The sequence below is a fragment of the Orcinus orca genome, chromosome 16 (assembly GCF_937001465.1).
Source record: "Orcinus orca chromosome 16, mOrcOrc1.1, whole genome shotgun sequence".
NCBI classification, from domain to species: domain Eukaryota; kingdom Metazoa; phylum Chordata; class Mammalia; order Artiodactyla; family Delphinidae; genus Orcinus; species Orcinus orca.
In genome coordinates, this window is record NC_064574.1 from 47,017,503 (window position 1) to 47,033,127 (window position 15,625).

The 15,625-nt window shown below is 49.2% G+C and overlaps 1 protein-coding gene and 1 long non-coding RNA gene across 4 annotated transcripts in view; one reads left to right on the forward strand and one right to left on the reverse strand.

Moving 5' to 3' along the window:
• Positions 1 to 15,625, reverse strand: part of RIN2 (Ras and Rab interactor 2) — a 98,717-nt gene that overhangs the window by 13,237 nt on the left and 69,855 nt on the right. For all 3 annotated transcript variants that reach the window (XM_004270414.3, XM_049699108.1, XM_033429395.2), the window contains 2 exons: positions 15,404 to 15,495; positions 10,953 to 12,107 (listed from right to left, as the gene is read on the reverse strand). In XM_004270414.3, coding sequence (XP_004270462.2) covers positions 10,953 to 12,107; positions 15,404 to 15,495 — 1,247 coding nt within the window. The remainder of the gene's footprint in view (positions 1 to 10,952; positions 12,108 to 15,403; positions 15,496 to 15,625) is intronic.
• LOC117201526 (uncharacterized) lies at positions 12,106 to 15,410 on the forward strand. Its single transcript, XR_004483593.2, has 3 exons — positions 12,106 to 13,257; positions 13,353 to 13,473; positions 14,030 to 15,410. It is a non-coding gene; the product is annotated as an uncharacterized LOC117201526 (long non-coding RNA).

Here is a 15,625-nt window from a genome sequence, read left to right on the forward strand (position 1 = left end):
TCTATCCAAAGGTTCTGAAGCTACATTCCTGGTGACCTCTCTGCAGGAACGAGGTCACCAAGGGGGTTGAAAATCACCTCAGTCATTAACCAGGGTGCACATGAATGTTGGCAGCAGTGTTACTCGTAACAGTCCAAAACTGGAAACCACCCAAGGCCCATCCCAGTGGCATGGATGCAAGGATATACTCACACAATGGAATTCAGAAAATGGAATTCAGACAACAGAAGATTCATTCCGTGAGAAAGAGCACACTGCTGCTCCAGACACAACCAGCTGAGTCTGCAAGATACCATCTCTGGAGACCTTGAGCCCCAAGGGCAACTTTTAACTTCCGGGCAAGGCTGGTCACCTCTGGGTCAGAGCACGCACACAAGTCATCTCCAAAAGGTTGTGTGCTGTTCCGGGGACAGAGCAGAAAGCTCGTCATCGGCAGGCTGAGCGGGTCCCCTGAGCAACGCATCCTCGTCCCCAGGGAAGGGACGTTGGCCTTTGTGCCATAAACTCCGCCCTTAGGAGCAAATGGGGCTGTGGAAATCTGCTAGGAGGGTTGAAACCTACAACCCATTGCCATGTGCCCACTCCCTCAAAACCCCAAATGAACAAAAACAAACTTAGTACGTTTTTTAAAGGCCGTAATTTAGAAATAAGGAAGACTGGTCTCTTTGCATTCTTTTTCAGGACTTTATTCCTAACTACCTCTCTACCCCCACAAATCCTTAATAAACGTGATGAATAGAAAAAAAGGCCAAGGGACAGGAACCCAGTACCCAACTCGTTCTCTCCAATAGGAAAAAAAAGGTTCTGCTCATGTAGCAAGAGGGAAAAATGATTTTAGGAAACAAAAGGAACAGAAAATCTTTCAGAATGTGGGCTAGCTCAGAACAAAAGGTAAGAACACATCGGTCAACGTGGCTTATAAATTACTACTGTCTGTTTTTTTCTACCATCTCCGGTTGCTTTAAACCCAAGAATAATGCTGTTGTAGGCACTTTACATGCACTGACTTTTCAGATCCTCCAACAAACCCATGGTGGAAGGACGATGATTTATTTTATAGATGAGGAAACTGATCCCCAGGGAGATATGCCACACAGGTAGCAAGAGGGGTAGCGACGATTCAAACCCAAGAACTCTGGTTATGTCACCTGTGTTTAATTACAAACATAGAAACAAGAAGATACTGGAGAACTGTCTGAGCTACAACAGTTGGAATATTAGAAACCAATTGCTAACTGAATCACCAACTGGAAATACATTCTCTGAAAATATTTATAGAGATCCTATCAACTGGCCCCAAAGCTCAGCCACAGAAGGGAAGAGTAAGGAGCGTTGGCTTGGAGATCCCTGCCCTGGTGTGACCCAACACCGTGATTTACAGGAAGAGTTAAATGTGTCGGTTTCTGGTGCTGTGAAGGGATCGCCCCCCTCTTAGGAATGAGGACAGAGATTCCAGAGAAAGTCAGACTTGAGACAAGGAACCATCACAGGACAGGATCACTCAGCAGCTCATCTGAACACTTTCTGCTCACCCACTGCTGCCGTAGGGGACGCGAGAGCCCAGAAGATGAAGTCCAGAGAAGGCGCGTGTCTTAGAAAGGGTGCGAGGAAGCGGCCTGGCAGCCCGACTGTCTCCATCTTTCTCAGTGACTCTGGCCATGTGACCTCACCTCACCTCTCTCACCGTCACCGCCTGGAACTTCTGAACCACCATCGACTCCTCCCCCATGGCAGGCAAGACAGAAGGAGCACTCTGAACCTGACCGGTTGTCAAAGTAAAACAAAATAATATTCAACATTCTCCAGGGACTCTAACCGAACCCAGAGTCTAAACAACATGATCTCCAAAAGGAGGGGGTCGCAACCTGCTTGACAAAAGACGAAGTTCGGGCTTCCCTGGTGGCGCAGTGGTTGAGAGTCCGCCTGCCGATGCAGGGGACGCGGGTTCGTGCCCCGGTCCGGGAAGATCCCACATGCCGCGGAGCGGCTGGGCCCGTGAGCCATGGCCGCTGGGCCTGCGCGTCCGGAGCCTGTGCTCCGCAACGGGAGAGGCCACAACAGTGAGAGGCCCGCGTACCGCAAAAAAAAAATAAAACCACAGTCCAGCCTGAGCACTTACTCTAAACCACCCCCTGTCCCCTCCACCCCCTACCTTTCATCTGGGAAATGTATTCACCCTTCTTAGCGAGCTGAGATGTGACACCCAGGTGGCCACAGGAACACCTGTCTAACCCTCTGCACAAACTAATTATGAAAAGCAGACAGACCACCTTGTGTCCCAGTGGCCCTCGGGTCAGATGTGAACTCCAAACGAGCGGTTTTCTACTTTGCGGCCTGGAGGGAAGAAGATGAGCTTTTCAGGCCTCAGCTTCCTCATCTGTAAAATGGGACCACTCACAGCTTCCTGATAGGACTGTCGGGAGGACTGGGGGAGACCTACATAATGAACACCTCGTACGCACCTGACACCTAGTAAGTGAGCAAAAGTCACTGGTTCCCTCTGTTCCTTTCCACGGTGAAGTGTATGTCTTTGATAAAGGACACCAGGATTACTGATTCAGGCCTGTTTGGTTTGGTTTGGGTTTTTTCTGTATTAACTGTGGTTTACTTGGTTTGATGAATAGAAAGGTCGCCTGGCTTCCTGTACAGTCAGTCCCCTGGTATCTGCAGGTTCCACATCAGTGGATTCAACCAACTGTGGATGGAAATATTCCGGAAAAAATAATTCGGAAAGTTCCAAAAGACAAAGCTTGAATTTGCTGTACGTGGTCAACTATTTACATAGCATTTACACTGTTTTGGGTATTAAAAGCAATCTGGAGATGATTTAAAGTATAGGGAGCATGTGCGTGGGTTCTGTGCAAATACTATACCATTTCATATAAGGGACCTGAGCATCCTCGAACTTTGGTATTCACGGGGGTCCTAGAACCAACCCCCCTCAGATACCAAAGGACAAGTGTACACCTTTCTCTCTCCTGTCTTCCGACTCTTCTGCAGCCCCTCCCATCCACAGGTACAAGGACAGAGGATCTGAAGTCTGGCCCTCGGGGTCTTCCTGCCCTGAAACTCCCAGTGTTTTGTCACTACCTCATTCCGACCCCATCTCACAGCTCAAGACCACAGATGAGCTGAGTGTCTTGGGCAGCTGTGTGTCTCAGAGCGATGGGAACAGACAGCCCCCAGCCCCATTGCAGATGAGCTGGCGTGTGGGATGAAGGGTGGGTTTAATTCATCACCAACACTTTTTGGTCAACTAGCTGCAGAGGGCCTGGGTCACGCTGCTGCCCCTGCCCTGTGTGTGCCCACTCCAGGCCCCTGGCACCCGGCCTGTCACACGGATCCTCAGGTGTTTTTGGCCAGTGTCTGATTTGACTGGCGGGTACCTGGGCTGGAGCGACTATTGAAGAGTGTGACTCTTACCCTGCCTGGGGCGATCTCTCTAAAATGCTCTCCAGCACCTTTAAGGCTCAGGCAGCTCTAGGGATGGACCCTGACTCGCCCTCCATCCCTTCTTCCTGCCACATCCCCACGAACGAGCAGCCCACGCTCTCGCTGAAGCCAACGGCCCTCTGCACCTTTCCTCACACTGTTCCCTGTGCCCGGCAGCCTCCTCATGTCCCCCGATGACAGGGATCCCCAGGAAGCCTTGCCTGCCTGCCTGCCTCCCCACACAGCTCCCCCTTGCTGCATCCTCGGAGCTCTTTGCTGCGTCTGCAATGCATGGCACAGAGCAAACATGACCTCCCTCCTGGAGAAGCCCTCCGCACACCAGACCTGAGGTGAGCTGCCTGCAGCCCTGAGCCCAAGGCCCACATGTAGCGTGTGTTCCACAAGTGACCTCTGAATGGAACTGAAAATCCTTCCTTGGGGTGGCTACATGAAAACTATGTTTCTTCTCCTTAGCCCTGCAGAATCCAGAAAGTGTGACTCTAGAGAGGAGCCCCTTGCTCGGGTGTGGGGCAGCCACCAGAGGCCCCTGCAGGGATGTCTTGTAACCGGGGTTTGCTTTAAGGATTGTCGTCAGCAATGCATCCTTCGGCGCTTAAATAATGAATGATAAAGGATGCTTTATCACTTAAAGGAAGATCCCATCAGCCCAGCAGAGACGATCAAAATAAAAATGACAAGCACTGGGGTGGCGGTCGATCATTCACGTATATTTTTGTTCGTTTTGGTGGGCTTCTAGGAAGGGCATGCTGTAAACGTATAGGCTACATTCATGCAATGTTTTATGGACGAAATTCACCAGAGTTATTTCAGTGCCTTCCAGTAAAAGGTTGTTAAAAATGAAGGCAGTGGAGAAGAGACCCAGCTTCCTTACAGAACAATTCTAAATAATTTATGCAGCCCCTCCGGCCTCAGGGACCTGGGACTTAATTCTACCCTCATCCCTTGGGTGTGAACAGTGCTAGGGGCCTCCTTCCGAAGAACAGACTACGGAAAGGGGAGTACTTTTTTTTTTTTTAATTTATTTATTTATTTTGGCTGCGTTGAGTCTTCGTTGCTGCTTGCAGGCTTTCTCTAGTTGCGGCGAGCGGGGGCTACTCTTCGTTGCAGTGCGCGAGCTCTAGGTACGCGGGCTACAGTAGCTGTGGTTCGTGGGCTTAGTTGCTCCACGGCATGGGGGATCTTCCCGGACCAGGGCTCGAAGCCGTGTCCCCTGTATTGGCAGGCGGATTCTTAACCACTGTGCCACCAGGGAAGTCCCGGGGGGGACGTTTTTATACGGCAGAGATCTGGCAAGCTCGGCCTTGGGCTGGTGATCCAGGCTGACACCATCACTGAGGAGTCACGTGGACGGGAGGACCCTCTGGTGTGGTGACCGCCACAGGAGGGGCAGGAAGGCCTCCACAGGAGTTGGCTTTGGCCCTACATGCATCCTGGCTTGAGGGCACTAGGCTCTGTTTCCTTATCTATAAACCTGAGGATACTAAACGGGGCCTCCCGAGGCAGTAAGGGGGGTTAAGGGATCCTCTGCATAAAAGTGTTCTTAAACTATTGTGGAGGCTGTCACTTGGTTCTACTAAAAACACAGGATGCATTTAATACATACTCTCTACTCAACAGAGGCGGTGGGCTGTGACTTCCGGTTTCTCAAAGAAGCCCCTGGGCCTGGATGATAAGTGAGAACCTCCCGCATGGACGCCGTGTCCGTGGCGGGAGCAGGGCTGGCCCTGCAGGATGTAGTCCCTGTTGGGAGGCTGGGCCAACCAGGCAAGGCTGGGATGAGGCCAGGAGGATGAGGGCTCCTCTGTGGGGTCTGGCCTCACCAGGACAGCCAATCAGAGCCATCCTTTCTGTGGAGCAGAGTCATGGAAACAGTGACAAAGATTCTGATGCTTCCCTTTCAGTCCGCCTGGCCCTTCAAGTGTGCCTGGGCTCCAGCTCTCAGTTCCCATGTGGAGTCCTCTCTCGCCTGGGGGCGTTCCCTGCCAGGGAGGTGCTTCTCTCTCTCGAGATGGCAGATTCCAGGGATAGAGTCAGGAAACACGCCAGCACAGACACCTCCGTGTGCCTCACACTCTGTGACGCCGTCCCCCTTCCCCACCTCAAGAGCAGAGCTCTCTGACGGTTCCCTTGCTCAGAGCATCACAGAGACAGCGACTACTGGGCAGAGATTCTTAACTCTAGGGCTGTGAACCTTCTTTTACTTGATATGACATAATGAACCCAATGTTGACGCCCTGAAGTAAAAATTATACAACAAATGATGCCCCATGGAGAATAAGAGGGGCTTCTTGCTGCGGTCTTCTATCTATTTAAACTAATTTTCAAAAATACTATAGGCATTCTTTTTCTATGCTGCAAGAGGTCAGTCTTTCTCCTTCTCTCTACCCTTTGTTAACGTACAAAGAGACTGACTCCTTGCAGGTGATATGGACACAAGGACTAGATCAGAAGTCAGAGTCAAGGTTTTAATCTCAACTTGGCACCAATATGCCTCTCTGGCCACAACTTTCATTTAAAAAAAAAAAAAAGAAGATCTGAAGCAAAGTAGTTTTAATTGTTTAACGTCTAAGGAATGACTTCAGATCTCCTTTCTTATTCATGCTATGCTCTCTGGTGATTAACCACATTTCAGTATCATTTCTCTATTAAACACACACACACACACACACACATAAGTAAATTGATGTTCTCTTTGAAATATGTTGGAATCGTGTTTAAGGATATTTTTTCTTCAAATAATTGAAATGCTCTTCAGAGAAAATACACATTTTGACAGCTATTAAAGAAAGTAAAACAATATATTGTCTTGTTTTTCATTATTGACTTTTAGGAATACAGTTGGCTTATTTGTATCTTTGTTGATCATCTATGGGCAATTTGAATGAAATAGAAAATTTGGGATTACTAACATTTTTGGAGTTGGAAAAATTTTGTTTTTCTTGAAACAAGACTTGAAAACAGAGGGATTTTCCAAGATTAACATCAAATCAGAAGTAAGACTTCTTTTGCTTGAATAAAATCAAAACACTAACCACAAAAATGCAACAAGTTCTGCAAAGTGTAGATTTCACGACCAGCAAGTTTGGACTAAGTTCTCCCATTGGCTGAAAGAGACTGAAGCAAGAGTGGTGTGATGTGAAAACCCACCAATGAGCAGCACGTGTTGGGATAATACGTGATGTCGCACCTGTCAGTACCTTACAGGGCTGGACACACTGGTGGTGAGTACACCTCACTCTGTCCATGACGTCACCGATCCTGGGCTTTTCAGGAAGATGCCAAGCAGTGTACACACTTTGTTAAAGCAGTTGTTTGTCCCTCCATGTACCACTTTTGTAGAGTCGGGGGTGGAGTGGTCCCCACAAGGGAAACACAGTAAGTGGCCCTGGAATCAAGAAAGAGCTGGCTCTCATGGGAACTCATCTCATCCTCCAATCAGAAGAGCAAAGCTGATGTCAATCAACCAAGAGGTTCTTACTGAAGAACCTCTAAATGTCAGGGCTTTGCGTGGCAGTGCTTTAAAGAGTGGTCTAAACAGAATTCAAATTCTCCACGATAGGACACAACCGTTTAGACTGGCAGTTTTTCATCTTTGAGATTGTTTATCATTTTGTTCTCACCTAGAAAGTGCTGACTTACAGGGCTGTGACAAGAGCACATGGACAAAGTGGCAGTGGGGGAGGGCGATTCAGTTTTTTCACTGGCTTTTCTCTATGCAACTGAAGAACCACTCTCTGAAGAAGATTAGCACTGTATCGAAACACTAAACGCATATATACGTGCATTCACATGGTTATTTTTCGCAGATGAATGATGGTTCTAATTCTACGTGGGTTAAACCAGTGAAATACCTCCTCCAACTTCCTTGTTTTCAGGATGGAATTCTGTAAATCTAGGCTTTAAAATCCCACCTCCTAGTTCAGAGCTCTCTCCCTCAGAAGCTGTGGGAAAGGAGGACAGGACTAGATTTTTTCTGAAGCAGAGAAACCCAAGTGGCATTCTTGAAAAGACTTCGGAGCATCAGTGGACACCTGTTCTGAACAAATCTGAGGCTTAGAATTCTGGGGGTGGCATTCAAGTGAATCCATTCAAAGTGAATTACAACCTCCCAGGAAGTGAGATTGGTGGGAATGAGCAGACAAGCGAGAGGAGATGGGGGTTGAATCCAAGCTCCCCTACCTACCAGCAGCATAACCCTCTGCAAGTCACTTTATACATCTCGGCCTCCATTCCTGAATCTGCAAAATGTGAACAAAATCTACACAAATGTACCAACCTTGAGCTGGTTACGAGGTTTAAAGGAATCACTGTATTAGTAGGTTTTTAGTAAACTAGTGAGCCCTTCATTTAGGAATATGTAAAGCAGACAATTAGACTAAGTCCATTTTCTTGCCAGGGTCCTAATCTAAATGTGCACGTTTAAAGGGACTGGTTTTCAAATAATTAGGGTCACATCCTTCCCTCCAGCTGGGCACATGATGAGTTCCTCGGGTCACTGTCTGCTCTGGCTCGCCTTCCTCTTAATTTCAAAAGCCCAGCACGTTCACTGCACTTTTCAAAACAGAATAATGATTTCATTGGGGAAGCAACAGATACGATGAAGTGTCTGCTTTAATGCAAAAGCTTAAAAAACCAAAACGAACCAATAAAAAAGTGAGGCAGTGCTCGGGCTGGGCACACCTACACCTCCATAGGCAGCTTCGGTCTGAGCTGCCTCCACTGAGGGTAAGCCTGTATTCTAATTCCCCTTTAAATTAAATTTTAAATTAATTTTTATTGAGATACAATTGACATATACCATATTCATTTTAGGTGTATAACATAATTAAACAGTTTTCCAATCCTCTTAATTTCTTTTCTTTTTCCCTTGTAGAACATTTGATGTTCTTGTTATTTTTTTATCTTTATTAAGAGAAAAATTTTTTAACTTTTTATTTTATATTGGAGTACAGTTGATTAACAGTGCTGTGACAGTTTCAGGTGTACAGCAAAGTGATTCAGTTATACATATACATGTATCTATTCTTTTTCAAATTCTTCTCCCATTTAGGTTGATACATAATATTGGGCAGAGTTCCCTGTGCTATATAGTAGGTCCTTGTGGGTTATCCATTGTAAATACAGCAGCGTGTACCTGTCAATCCCACCTTATCCCCCTTAATTTCTGATGAGAAAATATGAACATAGGCCGCAGCAGGCGAGAGGGGTGAGGTTCAAAAACCATGGCCTTTGAATCCGACAGAAGGAAGTTCAGAAGCTGCACGGGCTAATTCCTGGCCGGCGTGGCCCTGGGACACCCCGCTCCACCTGGCAGAGCCCTGCCTTGCTACATGGCACACGGATGCCTGCTTCACTGGGCTGAGGCCAGGACCCACTGCCATCGCTTGGACAGGCGGCCTGGCTCAAATTAGGGGCGCCCTAGACGTCAGCTTCCCTTCTCCTTACGACCTTAGATTTTAAATTGAAAGCTGCATCCTTCCGGAGCAGCAAAGTGTCTGCAGCAAAGACTGCTGGCCAAATTCAAATTTGTTTTTGGAGAAAAGGAGATTTGGTGCTCCAAGAGCAAGTACCCTCTCTGAACTTCACCCACAAAGAAGCTGGCAGGAGAGCTTCCTGGGACGGGCGCTTCTGTTGGTGATCACAGCATCGGCGGAGAAGGAAGGGAAGGCCTGGTTCCCCAGGGAGGAGCCTCCTCTCCGTGGGCTGGTTGGCGCTGCCGGCCACATAACCCAGGGCTGACATCAGCGCCCGCAGAGGAAGCTGCTCCTGCCGGTTCGGGGTCTGAGTGGGTCTCCTCTGAGAGGCAGGCTCTGGGGGGCGGGGACAGAGGGGGCCTGGGTGGCTATTCTGTTGTCCCGAAGGCGTTTCCATCTCTAAGGCATATCCTGGGGCACATTCCTTCCAGCGTTCTCTCCAGCAGCCCAGCTCTAACCACGCCCCATCAACCCAGGCACAAGCCATAGGAAAACAAACAAGGCTTTGATTCCTTTGTGAGAAAATCAAAAAGCTGCTGAAACCCAAAGGAGAGAGAGGGAGAAGGAAGGAGAGAGAGACAGAGAGACAACACTTGCTACCACACACTGTTTACTCCTTTCGTCAAACGGACCCAATCAGAAAGAGAAATTGGGGTTTTGCTTTACGAACTGCCTGCAAATGTTTGGGAGCCCTTCTGGCTGCTGTGCCCAGTCAATGAGGTCTCTGAAACTAGCCTTTCAGAGTCAATCTTCTGAAGTTAAAAAAAAAAAAAAAAAAATCCCTTAACACTCTCGCCCTGGAAAAAAAAGATGGCTTGCCAAATTCAATTTTCCCTTGGCCAAAGTAACCACTAGCAATTCAGCCCTCCAACAAGGTTATAAAGAAAGTATTTCCCCTTGACTTTGGAGAAAACACCTTTCATGTGACCTCCAAATATGTGACTTAGTGTAAAGGTACACAAACCAACCTGTCCATTTGATTTTTTTTTTTTTTTTTTTTGCTTACTCCCTCACAGTGCTACTTACTGAATTCTGTGATGAGAAGCCGGCAAGGCAGTTACCCTCTGGGGAGAAGGGGGACAAGGCGGGGATCCCAGGGGGCTCTGGATGCTGTCATGTTCTGCTGGGCTGGGGCTTGTTCCCTGTGGAAACTCACCCAGCTGCACACCGTGGGCTCTGCCCTCTTCTGAGGGTAAAAAGGGCACTTCCCAACCAAAGCAGCGCAAACCCCCCGCCTCTCAGAAGACAGCAAAAAACGCCTTTTCCTTGCACACAACCTGCAGAGACGCACCTTCAGGAGACCCTCAACAGTCGTGTCACACACACAGCACAAAATCAGGTGGGCTAACGGACCCTCAGAAGGCAAGCTCCGTCCCTGAACAGACCCATCTGCTGCTCCATCGGTCACCCCCCACCCCAAACACGTCCAAGCGTGGCGCACAGCAGCCAAGTCAGGTATAACGTGAAGTCTCCTTCAAGAAGCTGTGTTTCCAGTTCAAATCAGCCCAGGGGCTGCAGTGTGTTGCTGTTTTGAACTCCAGAGAAAACTCCATCCAAGAGAACTAACACAGGATGCGCTGTCCTGCCAGGCTACAGAGATATATATATATATATTTGTTGTAGTTTTATTGAAGTAGAGTTGATTTACAATGTCATGTTAGTTTCAGGTGTCTAGCAAAGTGATTCAGATATACAGATATATATATATATTTTTTCTTTTTCAGCCTCCTTTCCCATATCGGTTATTATGAAATATTAAGTATAGTTTCCTGGGCTATACAGTAAGTTCTTGTTGGTTATCTATTTTATATAGAGCAATGTGCCTCTGTTAATCCCAACCTCCTAATCTATCCCTACCCCCCTTTCCCTTTGGTAACCGTAAGGTTGTTTTCTATGTCTGTGAGTCTCTTTCTGTTTTGTAAATAAGTTCACCTGGGTCTTTTTTTTTTTTTTGATTCCACATATAAGCGATTAGATATATATATATATTTTTTTTTTTTTTTTTAAGGCAAGGTGGGTACTCACCTATTTGGTCTTCGGGGATCAGCGACTCGATGGGGGGGTCCAGCTCCGAGCTCTGGGACAAGTAGTTCTTCACCTGGGTCATGAACTGCCGGACGGTCTGCAACAGGTCCGTGCTGGACACGTGGCACTCCTTGTTCTCCTGCAGGAAGCTCACGTAGTCCTGCACCAGGCAGCCGAAGTAGGTGCGCTTGTCGCGGGCCAGCTCGGCGATCCTGCGCACCATGCGCTTCTCGGGGGTCAGGAAGGAGCTGAACACCCCGCTCATCTTGCGGAGCTGGGACTTGACGAGCTTGGGCAGCACGAAGGAGCTGTTCCTCTTCTTCTTGGACTTGATGGGGGGGGCCATGGTCTCCTGGTCGCTCTCCACGTCGTAGTCCTCCAGGCTGCTGTTGGTGTCCGCCTCGTAGCCAAACAGGGGCATGCTGCGGTCCAGGTCCAGCGAGTCGGAGGAGGAAGTGGAAATGCTCATGTCACTCAGCCTCTGTCGGCCTCCGCGCCACGGGGCCCGGGATGGGGATGCAGGGGCGGCGGCCGGTCGGGCCCTTGTGCAATCCCGCGGGGCCTCCTCCTCCACCGCCTCCACCGCCGCCGGGGCTCCACCTGCGCCGCCGGCCGAGCCCGCCGCGGGCTCCGGGCGAGGCCGGCCGCCGATCAAGGTCTTGGCGCCGCCCTCCGCCTCGAGAAAAGACGCCTGCTTCTTGAGCCGGGGCGGAGGGACGGGGGTTGGTTTCGCTCCAAGCCGAGCTCCGTCGCCGTGTTGGTGATGGGCCACGGTTTCCGGCATGCTCGCGGCGGCCGCGGGCCCGGACAGCTGGGGGCTGCCGTGCACACTATTAATAGCGGGGGGCGGGGGCCGGGGTGGGGGGGACCGAGGCCTGTCCGTGCCATTCGCGTCGGGGGGAGTCCGGGTGCAGGGCCGCTTCGGGCCTCCGCCGAGCTCCTGGCTGTGCACTTTGAAGAACAGAGGATTAATAAAGCACAGGGCTCCGTTGGTCTGGCTGCACTCCAGCTCCGAGGGCGTCCTGGTTTTTATAGAATGCACTCCATTTATAAGGCAGAGCTGACGCGAGGCAGGACCCACACCGTCGGAGGAGAGAGGCCTATGGGGAGGTGGAGGGTTTGGGGGTTTGTTGTCAGCTGGAGAGCTCCAAAAATCTGAAAGTCATTATCAGTGAACACAAGAATGTAAATACAGTGCACTCGGTCAGTCCTTCACAAAAAATCACACTTGCCTGGCAATGCACAGCTTTGGAAGGGGAGGCGCTGCTGTACTGGAGTGTGGTGTTTTTCTTTCTTTCTTTCTTTCTCTGTCTCTCTCTCTCTCTTTTTTTTTTTTGTTTTTGTTTTCACTGCATTCCTTTACTGGAAAGGGTGGAAATGCTGCCAGGCCCAGCTGCCGGCTCCTGGGAAGGCTCCGGAGGCTTTTCACCTTCAAAGCCCTTGTGGGATGGCTTGGCTGTGGCACTGAGCCGGCCAGGCCTTTCCCCAGGTGAGGAAAAAGGAACTGGGGTGGTTACAGTACGAGCTTGGAAAAGGCCGTGGGACTCCCTACTTGCTCCACAAAGTCCTCCCACTAAGCAGCAGCATCCTTTCTGATTCCTTCTCCCGGGGTGCCCTCCGCAGGGGGCCCGCAGTTCCCCTTTAATAGGCAGGACCAGCAGCTGGGCCTGGCGGACGTTACACAATCTGCCTTGGGTTTGACACATTCAGCATTAAAACCCGAAAGGAGGAAAAATACACTCATGGGTCCCATCAGCAAAAAACAGGACAGCCAGCTCATGCAAAGGTTAAGTGCAAGTTCGCCCGTCCATCTTTGTGGTTTGCTGCCCATCCTTCCCAAATCCTACAACCTCCTGGCCTTGACTATCGGTGCTCAGCACTCTGGAGTGGTGCACGTCGCTGACTGCAGCCGTACTGCCTGGGCGCCCTTTGACAGACGGGTCCGTTTTCCACACAAATCGAGGGAGGCAGTGGTGGTGCTGAACACCTGTTGTAATTTCCATCTGGAATAGGTTCTTGTCTCTACAGTTCTGCCTTGTTGTGTTTGCTGAAACTGTGTTTCTTTCCCGAGGGCCCAGAATGGCTGGTCACAGGGGCCTGGGGAGAGGCTGAGGCTGGGAGCCCTGGCCCTGTCCTGTCTGTGCTGTGAACATGCCTGACCTTGACTTGTGTTGCCCGCTTTCTCTCATCCTTCCTTCCCTCTAGGTCTGTGCTGTCCAATAGGGGAGCCAGCAGCCACCTGTGGCCAGTGAGCGCTTGAAATCCAGCTCGTAAACGGAGGGGCTCCATTTTCCATTTATTTCAGGTGAATCAATTTAAATGTAAAAACTGACACAATTCAGTTACTGGGAAACTCTAAAGTATGTGAAACTTTATATGAAACTACTTTTTCAATTGTAGATGTAACGAAATCTAAATACAGATCCATGTACTTCTGACAAAAATTTAGTGCCTGAATAGAGATGTGCTATAAGGATAAAATACATACTGGATTTCAAACACTTAGCATGAAAAAAAGAAGGTAAAATATTTGATCAATACTTTAAAAAATAGGGATGATATACTGAAATAACATTGCAGATATCACATTAAGTAAATTGTAAAAATTAATTGCACCTTTAATTTTCTTTCATGCGGCTACTAGAAAATTTAAAGGTACACACTGGCTTGCCTTACATCTATTTCTACTGGCCAGTGTAGAGCAGCTCTCGCCTCCTTTGCGTCCTCCTTAGACTCCCCCTGCCACCGTTGTAAGACTTTACAAACTTAGAACACTTAGTTCCCATGTTATGTATTCCTCCCATGCAGACTAAACCTGGGGAGTGGGGGAGAGGGAGGGACCCTATGCATCTTTGAACCCTTGTTGTGGGACATAGCGTCTGCCACATAGCGGACCCTCCAGAAAGACTTGTTGGACAAACAAATAAATTAGGTACAGAATTTTTTAAAGTGCTGTCTCTTCACGAAATGGATAAGGTGCACGTTGACCATTACACATGGAATATCTCTGAATGAGACCTTATTTGCCTCCGGTGAGCGGCCACCAGAGCGAGCTCTTTCTGCTTCGATCTCTGCAGGGCACGAGTGCTGTCCCTGATACTGCGGTCCTGGAGCCCTGGCACGAAGCACACACAGCAGGCTGACCCCTGAACCAGGAGTCCTGGGGATGGAGGTCACCAGAGGAAACGGAGACCTGGCGCTTGTCCTCAAGAGGCCTATAATCTAGTGGAGGATCTGCTCTTAAATTCAGGAAATGTTTTAAACTCTCTCCAAAGGTGTGTAAAGCTCGGTGGCAGAGATGGTGTGACTTTTCAGCGGGAACATTTATGCGGCCCTGATATGTTTACCTGGATTCTATTTCCCAATCCTGAAACCCAGCTGCCCATCAGACAGGCCTCAGATGCACGTGGCAATTCTTTGGAAACCAAGTTTCGGAGGGGAATGTGAATCCACCTCCGGGCTTCTCTATGCGTTTTGTAGGCTCTCTTGGCAACGGTACCCGCTTCAGAACAAGTTCTTGAGATTTAGGGGCAAACTGGCCAAAGGAGGGACACATATATTTCTTATTTGCTGGGTCAAGTATCACAGTTTCCTAGGTCCTTGGAATCCTGGTAGTTGCACTTCAGAATCCCAAACTCAAATACTATCTACTGGTATATAAACTCAAATACTATGGCCTGGTTGTTCATCTATCTGAAGACTGAAGCCCCAAAATCTTAAGAGAATTCCCCCTTCCCATCGAGGAGGAAAACATTTTTTGTGAAAGTTAAACCCACACGGGTTCCCCAGGGCAACAGAACCAAGAAGTGACACTGGGGGAGTGGTGTGTCCTGAGCCCCTGCCATCCACCGTCCACCACGGGGCTGGGCTGAGGGGCATTGGCAAGGGGCAGGAGGGGAAGCGAGCGCCCAGCTGGCCAGAGTGAGGATACACGGCGGCGTAAGGGACATGGCCCAGAACACCAGGGCCGGAACCGAGCAAGAGAGGAACTGAGACAGATGTTACTCTGGAAGCCTGCGCTGTCAAATTCCTCAAAGCACAGAAATGCCATCAATACCGTGTGTTCCTCTAGAATAAAACTCATGCACACGAGGTGCCTGCATTGGCTTTCCCTGTCCATCAGGCACGGCCTTTCCCCAGCAAGATGCCACAGAAGGGCAGGACCCATGACAGAGGTTCACCTTAAGACTTGGACATTTTGGGGAGCTCAAACTCATCGACGGGAGATGCTGGGGAGAATTCGTGGGCTACTCAGGCAAACTCGGCACCTGCCTCTGAGAGCGGGTTGGACGTTTGACTTAGAAAAAGACTCTCAGAAGGTGTGACTCAGGGCCTCATGGAGTTCTACCATGGAGATGAGGGTTGCTTTTTGATGCAACGATGTATCGTCTGCCATTGGCTCTGCTCCATGCTTTCACATCAAGAGAAACCGGGCAGGGGCACCCACTTACTTAGTCCCAGTTGGGCTAGTTCTTCAAGCTGAGCCTCAGTCTTGGCTGTTGAAATGGCATAAGGCAACTTCAAGGTAAACGGCAGGACGTCCCTGATTTTTCAAAAGAGAGAATACATGTAATTACATGTCTTGTTCTGTCTCTTGCTTTCATTTCCATCCTAGAGATGTTTTAGCTTAAACTATTTATTTTTGTTTTAGTTTTTAATTGAAGTATAGTTGA